This window comes from Gadus macrocephalus, chromosome 14, assembly GCF_031168955.1.
Source record: "Gadus macrocephalus chromosome 14, ASM3116895v1".
In the NCBI taxonomy this organism is placed as follows: domain Eukaryota; kingdom Metazoa; phylum Chordata; class Actinopteri; order Gadiformes; family Gadidae; genus Gadus; species Gadus macrocephalus.
The window spans coordinates 14738150-14756576 of record NC_082395.1 but is presented as its reverse complement, the minus strand read 5'-3'; the positions used below and the strand labels follow the sequence as shown (position 1 = coordinate 14756576).

The following is an 18427-nucleotide window of genomic DNA, read 5'->3' as shown; positions in this document are numbered from 1 at the left end:
AGTACAATTTGACAACTCTTACACCAGCTTTAAGAGCCCCCTACCTCCTAAATCCCCCAACCCAATTAAGCATAAGCCGAACCCATACTCATTATCGCATAGCGTCTAAAAGGGGAAGTAAACCATAGAAAAAACGGTATCACCCATAAATCCCTCTGCTCAAATATGTGAGCATAGGTTGAAGGCATGTGCAACAAAGATATACAATACAATAAGCCTGTGTGCTGGAGAAGTGCCCAGTGGGGTCTATGTGAGCGAAGAAAGGCTTTCTGGGGAGATTGGGATGCAAGCCCAGTCCTGTTGGAACATCAGTGCAGATGCAGACAGACACCTGGCAGCCGCAGAACACGGCTAGCAGAGCATCAACGAATGACAGCATTTCTCTCTATCGTGTAGTGTCAATACTCGCAATAATAGCACATGATCCGCTGTCTAAATTTATTCAATCTGTTGCTGTGTCTGAGTGGGTGTTTGCATGCGGGTGGCACCGTTTTGGAATGTTGTTATTGCATATATTTGTGTGTGTGTGGTTGAGACTTGGCATAGCATCTCTGAACTCTGTGTGGGATTGCCCTGGGGAGTCTACAGCAATCACTCAGTATGGAGCATCCTGACCCACTTCTGATTGCTGGAGAGCAACTGTTAAGGTGTTAAGTTCACCAGGTGCTTGTGTGGGGGTGAACCCTGGATCAGCCTGTGTAGGCTGATTGGTGATTAAGAGGTCCCCAGTCAGTGGAGAGCTGGCCCCATTGCTACTGTCAATGTGTGGTGTTATGGAGCCGTCCTTTTGTACAACACACTTGACGCAGCTAGTGTGTGTGTGTGTGGGTGATTTGGCTTTTTGGTTCTTTTTGGAAAAATATGCTTCAAGGTTTGAAATGAATGCATGTATTTTCTGTATTTTCTGTTGTTTGGCTGCAGAGTCTTTGAGTGTGTGCATGTTTCTACATGCTGCAGAGGAGAAAATAGAACTGCATATCTTGCACCAGCCTTCACCACATATCGTATGAAGCTGACATCCATTGTTTTCATGCCCTGCCTCATCTCCATGGCTCAGCAGTACTGTTGAAACCACAGCTCTGTTCTGCAACACCACAGCAGCCAGCCCTCGGACACAGCTGCCATGCGTTGTACGGCCGAGACCAAAGCTTGCATCTTCAATTAATGCCATGGAGATGGACATCTAAACTGTGCCTTCAGACACAGTTTCTCATATTGAGAGCTGCACACACACTCTTACTTGGAGAGTATTGTCTCTGTCCCTCTTGCTTGCTTGTATGTGCCCAGCTATAGGGTCAAAATGCAGGTCGACTTTGTTTGGAGCCATTTATCACAGCATCGGCGCTGTTTTGCAGTAAATACATTTTAGACTGAATGGTCGTTTTGCTCATGCCAGGCGGTCGGACCGTCCAGATGTTCCAGAGATCTGTGGCACACATCCGTTAGAGAGAGACACACACTCTGTCCTCTCCAATCCTCTTCATAACTTATCTCTATCTGCGCTTATCCTGCTTGGTCTGAGTAAAAACAGATTTATCAACAGTTCTAACCCTCTCATCAATTCTTTCAGTTTCATGCTTACAGACCCTACACAGCAACTAGCCGTGGACGCATCAGTTTATTAATAATGTGTTGGACAGGAAGCTAAAGACGGGACTCGTCTTTAGCACCAAATGATGCACCAAATGGTTTAATAAGATATAAATAAAATGGCAACGAGTCTGATGCACCATGCATGTACAATTGCTCAAGGCAAAAATCACATTGTGGCCAAACACACCCTCGCATAAATGCTCCCTTTACCGATTCCCCCATTCAAGTCGTAATCATGGAGTATTGAAATGTGATGCAACCAAAAGATGAGAATAGGTTCCGAGGTTCTGCTAAAAGCGTTGCATTGCCCAATTTAATTAGGCATACCTATTCTATTGAATAAATTGTGATCCTAAGCTTGCAAGTTAATATATTGACAAAGGCATGCGTGTGTGGCCTGATTACTTACCGTTCATTTACCATCCCATGACGAGGCAAATGGCGACCTGCCTTGTTGTGTGACTTCATCATCCCTTGTAGCAGCCTGTGTGTTTCTTCACACAGGCTTCCTGCTATCTGCCATGAACAGCCTAATTAATGCATAGCAAGAGATTGTGAATAGTGGATTGTGAGATGCTTTCTTGAATAAATCTATTGATGGGTCACATTTGGAAGTAAAGGGCTTCATGTTACCTGTGTATTCAACCACAATAATTAGGCATAGTTTCAGCTGTACTTAGGACTTCACTTGCACTGCCCGATAATAATAAAGCATGTAGAAATTTAGTGGTATGTGATATTTAAGAGGCCTTAGTATTCCACCCGTCTACCTTAATTCCAGCTAAATTTTCTATCACTCACTCATCCCCTCCTTCACCCTAACCTTCCAGATGATGCGCTTCCCTTCTTGGTTTGTGTACAGTGTGCCGTCTCTTCCTCCATCGCTCTCCCCCATCGTTAACCTCTCCCCAGCCTTTCTATTTTGCCCCAGATGCCTGCAGCCTCTGCACTGCTGCAACAGGGCTGTCGATTGCATCTGTGGATGCTCCCGCAGCCTCCTTCTAAATAGACACCGACAGCCTGCACACACCCCACTCCGCTAAAACAACAGAGACGCCTCAGTAGGAAAGCGCTGTGCGACGGAAGGTATGGGTGGACATGCAATAAGACACTCTGAGAGGAAGTGGAGAGATAATAAGGATAATTTCAGGCCTGATTTGGAAACAAAGTAATTGTGATTACATGGTTTTTACTTTGTGCTTTACCTCGCTTTGCTAGCATGACTATCTCGGGAGTGGTATTGGAATGCTGGTAAGAAATGGAGAACGAAAGAGAGCTGGCCCCCTCAAAGTCCAGGCAATAAGGGAAGGAGGGAGGGAAGATAGGAATGTGAAAACCAGGAGCAGAGCATAAAGGCTGTAAAGATGATGGGTAGAGTAGAGGGATGGCCTAGAAAATGCTGGTGATGGAAGTGTGCGAGAGGGGAATGTGGATGTTGTGTGTGGGGAGGTTGAAGGGTCACTTCTATCTCTCTGCCTCTTATCTGTCCTTCCATCATCAGCCAGGCCCGGTCTGTGTTGTATGGTGCCTTTTATCTGGATGCCCCATTTGAGCTGAAAGAAGGTGGAGGAAGACCCCAACCTTTTGACCTCTCCACCATTCCTTTGGAGATGCGAGGCCAGGCGAGCCTACTGGGATTTTGATTGACGGCTTCTATTACAGCTCTGTGTCTTAAACTCCTTATATCACAGAATCCTCTTCCTCAGCTGCTCTTTGCTCTCTTGTGCACCTAGCACACACAACCATGAATGGTTATGCACACACGCATGCATGCCTGGTTATGCCCACACAGACAAACACACTGTGGTGACGACAACACCTAACTGCTTGGGCCAAGGCTGGCATCCATTCTACCACTAACCCCACACACATCTCGCCCCCCACCCTTGTCTCGCTGCGGTTTCTCAAGGGAAAAACCTCTGTAGAAGGTTGGCCTAAAATATGGGAAAGGGCTACGTTTACATAAAAGGAGATACCTAAATATGATTTAAGACCCTAATGCAATCATTTTTGTTTCCCTTACAACCAAGTTATCTGTAATGAAACGTGCACTCTTGCTCTTTTATTTAGTTAAACATCAAGCATTGTTTTTCATAAGGTCAAATGTATTTGTGTGTAAACTTACACAGACATGGATTAAAACTCATAAATAAACAGATTAATTTCCTGATGGGGGAACTAACTTAAAGGCACAAACCTGTTTTTCAAATTCATACTGGCTCTTACAGTTTTCCCCTTAAGGGCATAGCATCCTACAGAGACATATGCAAAACTTTAATTACGTGTTGAAATCCATATATTTCCTGATATCCCAATTAAAACTCTATTCCTATCTACAGGACGCTGTCATAATTGTAATTTCTTGGTTAGTTTAACGCTCTTTGGTATGTGTCTGTGTACAATAGGGGACCATTGGTCATCTAGTGGCTGCCCACAGGTATTGACTTTGTTAGTCTATATGGAGGAGAAGGGTTTTTTGATGTCTGCAGTCTACAGTCTTGGTATAGATTGCCAGCAACCATTTTTGCATTTCCACTGCCTCTAAAACACACCCTAGAGACTTGAGGGGATGAATTCATAATCTCAACAGTGACCGTAAACAAGTGCACATTATATGATACTGTGTTACAGAGTTCAAGGTAGAATGAGATCTCCTTTTGCATTTGGAGATAAAGAGTGCAATTTGAGCTTACTAAGCATGAAGGAGATTTATTAAAATGGCATATTGAATGATGAAAGCAAAGGACCTGGCAAAACATCCATTTGACTAACGTTTTTTTGGTTTTTGCCCCTCATGGTTGTCAATTTGATGTCACCATGACAACTGGCAATGTGTGTCAGTGTGTCAGTGTCCCATCTCCTTTCCAGCAGTCTGCCTGCTTGTGTGTCCCTCTGCTCGGTCACCTCTCCCTCCTGTACCGGGATAGCCAGCCAGAAGCTGTCTCTTTGCCATTCTAGTAACCCATTTTCTCTTTTTGAGTCACAATAATGAGACATTGCTGTGTGCCTTCTGACTGATTGAATTTTTCTTAAATTGATCAACTCCTGACCAAAACGTTCTTGATTATATTCCCAAATGGCTTTCAATCTACCTGTAGCCATCACAGAGAAGGATGCCATAAACAGCTTTTGCGCTGTGTGTCCTGGGCGCAGCATCTATTCATCACCTGGAGGTGTTTAGTGCAGGTGTTTAAAGTACTGTTCAAGCCAGTGTGGCGAGATGTCAACCTCCCTGCACAGGAGGGTGGATCCCTCAGCGGGATCCACCTGAAGCTGCTCACATCAAGCAGTTCTTCAGGGAGCGTTGACTTGAGTCATTACGAAAAGGAATAGGACAGCCTCTGGCCAGGTGGTGAAGCTCTGTGTTTTCCAGGATACGTAGCTCTAAGTTTGTGCTTCTGCCGCGTCAGCAGTGGTTAATGGGTTTTTCCTTGTTCTCCGAACTAGCTACAAGGTTGAGCGCCCCTTGGTCAAAAAATATCGATCATCTTCTCTACCAGAGGACACTATGATAAAATAAGTACGGCAGTCTAAAGCCTGGCGCTGCTTTCGCCGTATTCATCCATCTTGTTTTTTGTATAATCCACAAAAAAGTCTCTACATTGATGAGGCTGCGTGCTCCTTCGACTTTCTCAATAAACTCTGATTTCAGAACAACTAGGGAATGGGATCTATTGTTTTTCCATGAAAATCCTGCCGAAATTATCCCTACCATTGGGCGTATGAATTTGAATAAATTGTTTTAGTTTAATTAATTTAGTAGAGTCTGTTTATTTGTATGGTGTTGAATTGGATGTGTGACACTTGCAGCAGTGCAAGTATCGTTTGATGTTTCATGCTACATGCTAGTGAAATACCTCAAACATAAACAGCAAACAAAAAATAGCACCTTGTTGTGGTTTTATTGGATTTGTCTTTATACCTTATGACTATTGATCAGTTTTGAGGTCTATGGATGAATGAAATACTCACAAAAAGAACATGCTGCATAGTATTGTGCTTTCCATCTTTCTATTTATTCCAACCTAACAAAGTTTAACTAAATTCTTTGTTGTGTGTGCAAACATTATCAAATATCGAAATTTGTCAACATGTATTCATTAAAATACCATACCATTTCGAATAAAACTTTTATTAAGCTGAGTGGCTCCTCTAGAATAACTTTTGTATGGCATTTTTTGGACGGAGTAAACCTACTGAAGCCAACCCCCCACCCAGTTGTGCCTGTAAAGAATTCATGAGGCCCGGGTTGTCATGCAATATTCACAGCCACTTTAGAACTTTTGCTCAGATTGCCCCAACACACTGGACTGTACAGTGAAGTGGGCTGCACCCAGACGGCAGGATCACTATCTAGGCGACTATGTATCCTTAAACGTCTTCATTAATAGAAAAGTATTTACACTTTGGGAGCAAACGAATAGTGATCATTTTTACGCATTTCACTTCCCAATGGTTCTCTAAGTCGATCTAAATAAAATTATACACGGAAGTACCCTCTTTCCATAAATGTGTTCTTTATTCTCCAATTAGCACATGAACTACCTTTATTTATTTTTGCAGCTGGCCTATTTAATTTCCACATTTTACTCACCAAAAAAAAAAATATATATATATTTGGGGCTCATTAGATAAAACTACTCAGTCCTTGCTTTGATATTCACAAATACAACAATATCGGATTCCATTTGAAAAAAAAAAAAAGTTTTTTATCGTAAACCAGTAAACCAATCTTTTCAGTGCACCGCATAGCATTCCATTCATTCTATCACATAATCCCACTCCTGCCCTAGAGTAAAATAATGGAAAAGAAGGGTGTCCTTTGTAGGGGCAAAGCCAGTGGTTTGTTCACCAGGTCCATGGTGGGATGTACAAAGGGCCCCTCCTGAGTCATTAGCATTGCTCTCACATTTTTCCCATTAATTAGATGGTGTTCCAAAAGATGTTCGATACAATACCATTTTGTATTTTGTGAATGCCGTCTAATTCAGCAGAATCTACTGGGAAATCCGTAAAGCCGCGTGCCTATTACATTAAGCTGCTCATTTTCATTCTATGGCAATTTTTAATTAAGAGTGGTAGAAGCATGGCTGCCCATACACACACACGGCACACACACTGCATGCATGCATCTACCTCAGTGTGTGCGTGTGTGCACTCAACAATTTCCTATAAAGGAAACTGGATGCGCTTGTTCACGCTTGTTCACGCTATCATGCTTATCTCCCGCGATTGATGGACACGTTCATTCATTACTCTCCATATGATTACACGCGTTACTACAAACGCCCTGCAGAACACATTTTCAGGAAGATGCCCTTTCCTATTTATTATTATCGCACTCAGGCAACCTTTTATTTCCCTAAAGTTTTGCATTGTCTTAAATGAATTGATAAGATCTGTTTTGATATGAGTTATCTGTCAGCCTTTAATCTTCTTGTTTGTTGGTATATTTTGCACTTCAATACAAGATGATGAAATCATCAAGTGCTGCTAATTGGGTATTTTTGCATTTATAGAAATGGAAAAGCAAGCACATGTTTAAAAGAGGAAAATGGGTAGGTATGGGTAGTAACTGTTTCTGACCAGACGCTCAGATGTAATATCCCTTGGGTGTGTGCGATGTATTGGGCCTTTGTGTATTGGGCGTTTTTTTTTTGTTCCAGCGACTTGGAGATTATTGCAATCTTGCATCCCACACTCCCATCACTGGTAATGGCCGCAGGGACCGCCAATGCGTTGTCTCGCCTACAATGGATTACGCTGGCAGGGGGCTGGAAAATGAAGTGCCCCGCCGCTCGATTAAATGGAGAATTGTGATTAATTGCAGTCAATTGTGTTAGCACCTATGCTTAGCATTTCAAATAAATTGGCCCATCTTGCACCCCTTTTGAATGGGTTGACAGACCAAAGCGAAAGTTTGAGGCGTGCACACACACACAAACACACACATACACACACGCTAATCTTCAAACACAGTGAAATAATAATCACTGGGCGATGCAGATCGAGGCATAGCTTTTCTGCCAGCAGAACGTACTGTAGAGCACGTCTCTTGTAGAGTTGCAGGCTGTGCCCTAAAGAACAGAAACTGCTTGTTTTCAGTATCTTTTCTCTTCTAGCTAATTTCCTGCGTTGTCCTCGAAGATTTATGAGCACTGTTACTCTTTGATTGAAGGGAATGTGTTGTTTCTGTATTCTCTTACCGATCAAAATCATTAGTCTACAGCTTTTCACTTAACATTTGTGCAATGTTTCCAGTTTCTTCTGATTGAGGCCATTGGCCCCACCTTGGTTCCAGATCAATGGCTTTAAACGCAGCAAATAATAATTTTTCATCCAGATGAAAGTTGTTCTGTAGTAACGATAAACAGCCTGTAGATTCCTTCCTTTTCTTAATCAGTGCTGCATGCTTTTCTGAGAAAGAAAATTAGCCTCCAGCTTCACGAGTCAGCGGTTTCTGCTGAGGGAGGATCTGCTTGTTCTGAAAAAATTGTAAAGGGAGCAGTTTTGTTGTTGGCCTTTTCTACAATCTGAAAGATGCCACCCAGGCGTGAGGCTCCTTAATGTCATAACATGCAACCGCTTCCTTCTTTTGAAGGTTAATGAGGACGTATGAATTGATCGGTAATCGTTTCTATACTTGAAGGCCCGTGTGCTATAACCCGTTCCCCCCTGCCCCCACCCAGGCATGCCCCGGTTCACAAGCCAGCCCGCGCCGGCTGCCGTGCGCCCGGGCGACAGCCAGGTGCTGCCTTGCGACATCAACCCAGACCTGGCACCCTTCACACGCTGGGAAAAGGACCGGCAGTCCCTGGAGCTGGGCTCGCGGCTGGTCCAGCTGCCCAGTGGAGCTCTGCTGATCAGCAACGCCTCGGAGAGCGACGCGGGGCAGTACCGCTGCCTGGTGGAGAACGTGGGCCAGACCAAGGCCAGCGAGGAGGCTCAGCTGCAGCTCACGCCAGGTAAGCACAGTGTCGGGGGGGCTTGGGCAAACTCTCAAACGGCTCCCATTAGGCCTCCTACTAAATAACCAGTGTGTGATGGAAGCCATTAGAGGCGATACATTGGTGGCTGGTATTCTTCCATGCCATTGTCTTGTGAGTGTACAGGGATGTCACGATACCAGACATTTAGTAGTTGATACCAATACCAGTGTAATTCCACGATTCTCGATACCCAATTCGATACCACGGTAAAAAACAAAACAATAAATCCCATGTACTTCAACATAACATTTATTCATTTATTTAAAAAATTTGAACATGACAAAAAACAGTGGCACTGGCATGTAGCCGTAAAGAAAAAAAATCGATTAACCTTACAAAAAAAGAACAGTGCTATGTAGTGCTATTAACATTACAATTAACATGCAATTATTTAGGCAATTTCTTTTTTTTGCAGTGGCGCTGACAATCCAGCAGCGGCGCACTGCCGCTGCTGGATTGTTTGACCGGAAACAGAAAGGGGGGCTGGTTGTAGTCTTTTCGCTCTGTTCTAGCCCTACTGTTAAGACGGATCACGGAGCGAAAAGACTACAACCAGTCTTTACAAAATGCCATTTACAAAATGCCAAATAAAACAAGACAGAAACTGTATTTCGCTACCATGGTTGATTTGGAACATCAAGGAACATCACTAACCACTCGGTGGGTTGCACATTTCTGAAAACGAACTTTAGGGTTGTTTTAAGGACAGGTTTATGAATGCCTATAGCCAGCCATTGTGAAGCAGGCAGGGGTGATTTGAAATAGCCAAATACTCGAGACAGGACCAATAGTCAACATTTCGGTGTCAACCTCCTTTAGTTTGAAAAGCTTGATTGAACCGTATGCATATAGGTTTTTGCGCATGTATTATTAATCCCTGATCATCCGAAGTATCGGTCCTCGTGACATCCCTATGTGTGAGACATAAAAACCAGAACATTTTGGTAAAGCTTTTATTCGAAAGTGTGTTTGAATGTCCTCTATGTATTTGAATCTTTTTATGATTGATATCAATGACTGGGCAGTATATCCTATAAGATCCATAGGGTTCCAAACACTTTGCTGCCATTGTTATTTAGTACAGTTCGAGGTTCTCCCCTTTCCATTAATGCCTCTGCATCATCCTGCTCTCATCTCTAAATATAGTGTGTTGATGGCTGGCAGGTTGTCCTGTATCCCACAATGCATTAGAAATCCATAAACCCCCGCCCCTTCAGTTCCATAGGCACACAACATACCCTCCACCTCGCTCATTTACTCTGACCGGCAACACAAGGAGAAGCCATCTATAGTGACCTTCGACAACTTACCCGGGTTGAATCAGAAAAAGGGGATGCTTCCAGGGGGGGTTGTCAATGCGCCGGCCGTAACCTAGCATCGGCAACTCAAAGTCGGGCCGATTCCCTGCTCAACCCCGCCCCCCCGAACCACAGCTAAACAGACTCCAGATTTATTGACTGAGTAGTTAAGGAGTGACTGCTAGTGCAGGAAAGATATTAGAGGTTGTAAATCAGGCCGCCAGAATTGTTGTAAATCAGGCACTGGTGAGAATTGCAGTGAAAGGCTGAACAGAGGGCGAGGAATGTCATGTCGCTCTGTTAAACGCCAGTCCCATAATAGATTAAAATCCAGCTTTGACATGCGCTAACTTGAGATCCAGTCATACTACAAACACCACATACATGTAGGATTTGTGTTTCTCACCCAGTGTGTGGTGGTGCTGAGACCGAAGACACGGCCGTGACCTGTCGGTCAACAGTGGACATTATCTATGCAGTTAGTTACTGTTGAATCTGCGGGGGGCCGTGCTGTAGGAGGGTGGACTTTTAAGGCACTTTGAAGCCTGCTCAAAGGGTCAATACCAATGCCCCAGTCGTAATACACACACACACATGTACACAGAGAGAGTCCTTTGATTTTCAAAGATGGATGACGCCCAATAGAACAGAAAACCTGGATGCTCTGCCTCACAACCCCCTGCGCTGTCCCTATACTGAGCCTCTGACACCCCTATCTGGACCCTCTTCCTCCACAGAGACGACGGAGGAAAGGAAGCCCGAGTTCCTGGTGCTGCCAACCGCCGTGACCAAGGTGGTGGACACGGGTGTGTTACTGCTGCCCTGCGCCGCCACCGGCTTCCCTACACCCTCCGTCCGTTGGATGCTGAACGACAAAGTTCTGGATGAGAGGTGAGATGACACCCATCACCAAGTGCCATGCTGTTTGGTGCTGCCATTTAAGAAAGACCTACCATAAGCTACATCGACAATAGGGCTGGGTATTGCCAGGTACCTCACAATTCAATTCAATTCGATTATTTAGGTCTTCATTCGATTAGATTTTGATTCGATATTGATCCAATTGCTTCGATATCGATTCAATAATGCGTGCAGATGACAAGAATTCCTAAATATTATTTAGAGTTAACCATTCTAAATAATGTGCTTTGACAAGCAAAAAGGGAATAAACCATATAGTATTGTTCCTGAGCTAAACTTGCCGCATAAAAGTAATAATCATAACATGGACAAATGTAACAGGGCATGTACATCTAGGCATACTCGCTTCTAGATTACAATCAGTATGCTGCTTTTTTTTTTCTTTTCTTTTTTATGGAACCGATTTCGAAAAAGTTCTGAATCGAAATTTGCAGTGTATTGATAAATTGCAGTGTATTGATGAATGGATATTTTTACCCATCCCTAATCGACAACATATTGTGTTTTGTTGTTTCACACTATGGTTTGGCGTGTGTCGGAATCGACTTTTTGAATCGTCATTCCGCCAACAACATTATAGTGCCCCCACAGCCTTGTGGCTCTGTAAGAACCGCCTCAGCCTTGTGGCGCTATGAGAGCCGCCTCCTGTGGTTCCCCCTCATTCACTGTCTCTCTGGAGGAGCAGTAGAGACAGTGATGTGCCGAGGCTTTGTTTCTAGCAACTGTGGCCTCCGGCACAAACACACAAGTTCGGGCACCTCCTCCCCCGAGGTGTTGGTGCCATTCCTGCCACCGCGAGGCAAAGAAACCAGGGCCAACAGTGGCCTTCAACAAATGAAATGCAGGCACAAGGTGTCACATCCCCATGTGCTGTCACTCCTCTGGCTCTCATCAGCTCAGACCCAGCAGCCACGCTGAATTCCCCAAGAGGCGTTGACCGTAGAAAGACCCCTTCAACCAATTAGGGATCTTGGTTTACTTACACCACATGGGCAATTTTCGAGCAATAACTCCTAGAACGGAGGCAATCTACAGAAAAAAATCAAGCTTTATTTGGGCCCCAATTATCCAGTTAGAGGACGAAATGCTGTAAATTCTGTCCGTAAAAGGAACAGATATGAGATTTTCATATGGGAAACCACCAAGTCTTTATTATATTGATAGCCACTTATGTATGTCGAGTAGCAATGTCAAAGTTTTAATGCAACATGTAAATGAAACAGTCCTAGCTAATAAGGTCATTAAACATTGCACTTGCTTATGATTAAAAAGCGCTGGTAAGTATCTGACTTCCCCATCGCGTTCTTTCCTTTGGGATCTTCTTTGTGTAATTAGCTGGGCTGTTCTCCACCAACAGGGAGCTCTTTGCCTTATTGCAGTGGACCGGTCATGTCTTTAGCTTCTGGATCGTGCAAGGTGTCTGTAAATACATGACCAAATGAAGAACCTTCAGGTCGGATACTTGCATGGACCATGTTGGGAGAAGCTAGTGGGATGTTGTATTGTCTTTTTGGCTCCTTCTTTCCTGCCTGGGTTGGGCATCGAATATGGTGGTTAGATGAAAAATATGTAAAAGTATGAGGAATTGTCTTAAAATAGCTTTTAATTGGTCTTAAAAAAGAGTGACGCAAATTAAGCCGTTTAAAGGCGGAGAAGATGACACGTGAAGGAGGTTTACGGACAGGAATCGGAGCCTATTGAGTGGGATTCTAACGAGCTGGACGTTTATACTCACGTTAGCACTGCCGCTACAAATTTTTTACGTTTTTACACACAAGCCAGGACACGCCACACACTCACACACACGCGTGCGCGCGCGCAAATGCACACACCAAACAGATTTGATGAAGCAGCAGAATGGTGCGTCCGGAGCCCGGTTGGCATTTTATGTGTGATTCGGCAGATCCCCAGCCTTTGCAACAAAGCAAATTAAAATTCAGTTGGAAGTATATCAGGGCTTTGAATGGGCAGTTCAACCATTTAGTTACTTTCCCTGGTAACAAGTTACTTTTATTATAGAGTAATTCAGTTACTTTTTGGAACAAGTAGTGAGTAACTATAACTAATTACTTTTTTAAAGTAACGTTCCAAACACTCGTGATAAGACATTTATAAAGTAATGATAGGTTGATTCAGTTGTATGTCTCCTTACTGACGAGTCTGTTGATTCCAAAATAATAAAGTGCTATATTGCTATTGTTTACATTTGTGGCGAGAGCAAGCTAATGCTCATTACTGTAAAACACTAATTTTTGAATACATTCTAATCATGGTTATTATTTCTTAGAATAATTATTTTGATTCATTCTCTACTTATGGTAGAAGACTAGAGAATACTATCAGCCTATCCAAATTCCATACGGAACGATTTCTGCGATGCTTTCTTTGTATGCCTTGTGGCAAACAAATGCTGAAATCCATGTATCCCTTACTGTATTTAATCAATGTCAGGCATTAAATATGTTTGTTTCGGTAGAAAGGATTATGCTGTCTAGTGGCCCTTTCGGATGTTTATTCAAAAGCATACTGCAGTCCCTCTCCGCGTTATAGCAGTGTTTATCATATCGTCACAAGATGGGCAACTTACCACAGAAAGCGACATGTACGATTTCTTCTTCGGAAGAAAAGAGGGTTTATAGTTTATAGCAGTGTTTATATCATTTCATCACAAGATGAGCAACTTGTCACAGAATATATGCACATATTATAAGCGACCCACAACGTACGACATCACATTCACGATAATGAACCACGCGGAGAGGGGGTGCGATTTCAGACGGGGATTCCATTTAAGCACAACACCGGCATCTTTAAATTCTAGCATCAGCATTCAGTCAACAATAGTGATTTGTTATTGAACACCGCAGGATCAGAGCGCAAGAACACGCCATTGAACCGTGACAGAGGTGGAGTCGCTCCTGTGTGTAGCTCTGTCTGTTTGTATCTCGTAGCTAAGCATGCGCAGTTTCGCGTATGCGCGCTATGCGACCCGCCCACGTTGAGGAGGTACTATTCTAGATGGAAACACGACGTGTCTGAAACCAAACCAAGTCATGCCACGCTTAGTCGTGGCGAGTTGAGCTTGTACTGTCGGTGGAAAAGAGGCATAAGATAGTGATAGGTCAATCATTCAGTAACAAATAACATCAGTTAAAAAATAGAGAAAATAAATATCTAAATCAATAACAAATAACATCAGTTCAAAAATAGAGAAAATAAAAGCACAGTAGTTTCAATCCTTGCCTCATAAAATGGGCTGAGATCCAAAAATAAAGAGCAATGTAAATGACCACGTGTATGGCTCATTACTGAGTTAGTGGCTGCACATCATTTCAAAATGTGGTTCCTCTCAAGTCGTGTTCAATGTTGAGCATAGACCTGTACTTTGTTTTCAGTGTTGCAACAGCTGAAAAACCAATCTCGGCGATAAGGTGTGGCAAAGGGAAGAAGAATGTGCACAGCTCTCTTCCCAATTGGTGCATATTCCCTCTCCACTCCAAGCCAGAATTCACTCAGCCATACCTCAGGTTTCTTGGTGAATCCAGTGATCTTATCTGCCAGGTGAGGTAGTGGCTTGTCTTTGCCTTGTATTTGGAGAGTTAACTCGTTGAGCTTTCCAAATACGTCGCTAAGATGGGCCAACTTCGTCAAGAAATGTTCATCAGTGAACTTGCTTGCAGATTCATACATGCGCTCTTCCTCCAAGAAGAGGCGGATCTCTGCTCGGAGTTCAAACACCCGCAACAGCACTTTAATTCGGGAATGCCACCTTGCCTCACTTTGAAACAGTACAGCTGTTTGGTCAGCTCCCATCTACTCCCAAAGTGTGGAGGACTGACGCGCTTTTAAGGGCCGGGTCTTGATGAAATTTAGCACTCTCAAAATCTCATTCAAAATCTCATTCAGGTCGAGACTAAGCTGCCTTGACGCGAGTGCCTCCCTATGAATGACACAGTGCGTTCATTGCGCATCTGATAAAAGAAATAAAATAAACATGCCCGACCTCCCACAGTTTGAGAAACGCTGCCCTAGTGTTATAGATCCTTCCAGCACGATATCAAGCTATCATGCTGATCTGAAAAGACCCTTTTCATAGTCCACCATATTGACCACGACTACACTAATCTTACCCCTTAGAAGAAGCCATTACCATCAACAGTTTTTGTTTTGCTTAATACAATACTGCTTGGTCATAATGGTAAATATAATTTATTATGTCCTCTTATGAGCCATCAATACAGCCCTGTATTTGTAGCATATGTGATGACAGTGATGTTGAAGCCCACTCTTTTTTTTTTTTATCATTCTTCATAGATAGACATCCGATTCCTGGATACACACATGAAAAGGACAGTCAGCTTTTGTTCCTATGGAAAGTATCAGTCTATCAGCTAATAGAATTCCGTGGTAGTCAATAAACCAGATGAATTATGTATGGTCGCCCAGCGGCGGAATAGTTGCTGCATGTAAATCAGATCTCCTCCAATGCCTCAAAATAGCCTGTCTCTTCTCCTCTTCCATTCACTCTCTTATTTAAATATGATTAGGTTTATTGTATTTACTTATGTATAGATGAAGAAAAGCTCTGTTGGAAACTGTTTAAGTGGTTCCAAAATGGTAGCGTGGCCCCCGACTCATACATACAGGCATGCACACCCATGCCAAACGTGTACATCCACACAGGGACGTACACGCCATAACTGTGTCAACCGTTTTGTTGGTTGGCAAGAAATAGGAATACATACATACTCACCGGCCTGCTGCAATATTCATGGTGTCAGTCGACTTAAGGGGAGCCATAGAAAACTCTACGTTTCTCTAGCAGGGAACCTCTGTCGAAGCCATTTGCAAAATGTTCATGTTGATTTCAATGGAACACAACTCTGCTCTTTCCTTTTGCCATTCTGTTCATAAATAATTGTAAGCATTTCCCTTCAGTGGCAATTGATCTCTTTGATCATTCACAAGTTTTGAGATATTGACATCTGGACTGGAAGGGAATGGATGGAATCCATCAAACTAAATGTTAATGTTTGTATAAATGTTATGATAGCCATGGCACCAGTTTCATTGCTGTTTCGGACACGTCAGCCAAGGACGCAGACAAAACGAAGCACCTGAGACATCTAATAACAACTCTGGTCCATGTGTTTAGTGGACTGGAATGACTATCTGACCTAACTGATCAGTCTGATATCGCATACAGCATGGGTTCTTTCATGGTCTAATCTTACCAATTCAGGACCGTCTCGGACCGTCTTCTAGATGTATTGCAACCATATTGTACTGTAATTTGTCCCCTGCTGCGAGAAGACCTGCAGATATGCCACCATCGCCCCTTCATAAGCACCAGTATTAGCAAGATAGATGGCAATGGTCCACCTCTTGCAGGCTAATATCTTACTTGACCTAGAATGTCAAGTTTATTTCCGCTTTATTGTTGATTTAAATTAAGGGGAAAAACAAGACACCTTTGCATTTTTGTGTTTGGTCATTCCAAGTTGGATGAGATTCTTTTCTCATCTTTTTTCTATTTCACTCACAACTAAGTCAGTTGTTGATTAATTATGAAAGTGTGTGTGTGTGTGTGTGTGTGTGTGTGTGTGTGTGTGTGTGTGTGTGTGTGTGTGTGTGTGTGTGTGTGTGTGTGTGTGTGTGTGTGTGTGTGTGTGTGTGTGTGTGTGTGTATGTATATATGTATATATATATATAGCTTTTATTTATTAGTATATTATTTATTAGTATTTATAAGTATTATTAGCCTCTAATTCAACCGTCAGCAGTTTCTCGAATGGAAAACCGGCTTAAATCAGGTCTGCTGCTTCGACTCGATAAAGGTCAATAAACATGTTGGGAGGTAGCCAGAAACTTCTGAACAATGTTAGGGTTAGCCTGGGGTGTAGATAGTGTAGTGATAGATAGTGACAGCAGAGTGAGTTATGATAATGAAGTGCCAGCCCTGCCATGTTTGAACTGAGAAAACAAGACAAGCAGAGAGAGAGAGAGAGAGAGAGAGAGAGAGAGAGAGAGAGAGAGAGAGAGAGAGAGAGAGAGAGAGAGAGAGAGAGAGAGAGAGAGAGAGAGAGAGAGAGAGAGAGAGAGAGAGAGAGAGAGAGAGAGAGAGAGAGAGAGAGAGAGAGAGAGAGAGCGCTCCATTGTAACATTAGCGTTGCATATTTATTGTGCCAAATCAGATTTCCTAATCTTCCATCCCAATTTACTTGTCGCACCTATTTTTATTAGTGCAGATTCACTTTAAAGTGTGCTTGAATATGTGTGGGAAAAATAAAGAGAAATTATGACAACTTATGTTACAGGAAATGTATGCTTGTCAGAGCGCATTGGATGGTATGTTTCTGCTGGACACTGATGGGAGTGCAAGGGGGTGTTGGATACCACTGAAATTTGGTATGTTACAACAGTTTCCATCTCGGTTCCCGCTATGGGCGTGAGGAATATATTACCATTTTCATGCCAGTCTTTCCGCCAAAGTTTGACTTGCATGTTTTTAACATGTATTTATTTTTATCTCCTTTATCCTGTCTTTTATTGGTGTGCGGTGCTTTTATAGGATGTATTTTATTTGTTGGTTTATTATTCAAAGCGCTTCTTAGTTTATTTAAATGCAACCATGAGGATCGTTGCACTAATGTTTTTTAGGGGGATTTCTGTTCGTGCTGTGATTGTCGTTTAACCAAAGGTTAAAAACGAAACTCTTACGCAAATAGCCCATAACTATTATTTTATCTAATGTCCATTCAGTTTGATTTGTGGTGCCGACTGGCCTGGAGATCGACATTATTTGGTGGGTTAAGTGGAAGAACAGAGTCAGACTTGGAGATGGAAACCAGATACACAGATTTAAAAGTGTGATTCAGCAAAGTCTTTTTACCCATTAATAATGAATTACCTTTTGTTGTGACACTTGCAGTCAGGGCCGTCGGACTGCGGGGACAAAGGGGACAGTTGTGGGGGGGCCCAAGGCAGAGGGGGGGCCCCTGAAAAAAATAAAAAATAAAAAAAATTACTTACCGGCCACGTCTCCCCCCCCCCCCCCGTCAACAATCGCTCCATACTCCTCCCCCCCCCCCGTCAACAACTGAGCGCAGGGGGGTCCATCAGTACCTATAGTATAGGGGCCCAGGATTTGGTGCTACGGCCCTGCTTGCAGTGGTCCCTGTCCGCCTGCAGGCTGAGATGGCACAAACTGTCCACTGTTGATGGCTCTGTAACTAAACAGCAAACGGCATTCACTACCACCAGCCTCACTCACTGTACTGACCTCACAGGATATTGGATGACCACATTTTATTTTCCTTCAAATGCGCCTCAGACTCTATACTTTCTCTGTTGCCAGTTTTATCTGCACCACGCTGGACAATTAGAAGTCAAATGTCTATTACATGCAGTCAAAACAATATCCAAGCCTAGTAACTAGGTGCAATTAGCATATTAACACTAAAGCCGTCTGTGTGTGCAAACTCCTTTCAGCCCTATGGCTGTGTGAGATGTATCATTTATTTTTAATTATCACCTTGCTAACACCTGATTGGCCTGTGGAGCAATGTATTTGTACAACAGCGATAGTGTCTGGAGTATCGTAGCAGATTATTAGAGAGTGCTTGC

General features: G+C 43.1%; 1 protein-coding gene and 1 long non-coding RNA gene across 8 annotated transcripts in view; one reads left to right on the top strand and one right to left on the bottom strand.

The window, feature by feature from the left end:
* neo1a (neogenin 1a) overlaps positions 1-18427 on the top strand; it is a 147717-nt gene that overhangs the window by 74568 nt on the left and 54722 nt on the right. For all 7 annotated transcript variants that reach the window (XM_060070654.1, XM_060070649.1, XM_060070651.1 and 4 more), the window contains exons 3-4: positions 8283-8558; positions 10618-10771. In XM_060070654.1, the coding sequence (XP_059926637.1) occupies positions 8283-8558; positions 10618-10771 (430 nt within the window). The remainder of the gene's footprint in view (positions 1-8282; positions 8559-10617; positions 10772-18427) is intronic.
* Positions 1-18427, bottom strand: part of LOC132471550 (uncharacterized) — a 251268-nt gene that overhangs the window by 220019 nt on the left and 12822 nt on the right. The gene's annotated exons all lie outside the window — the stretch shown is intronic.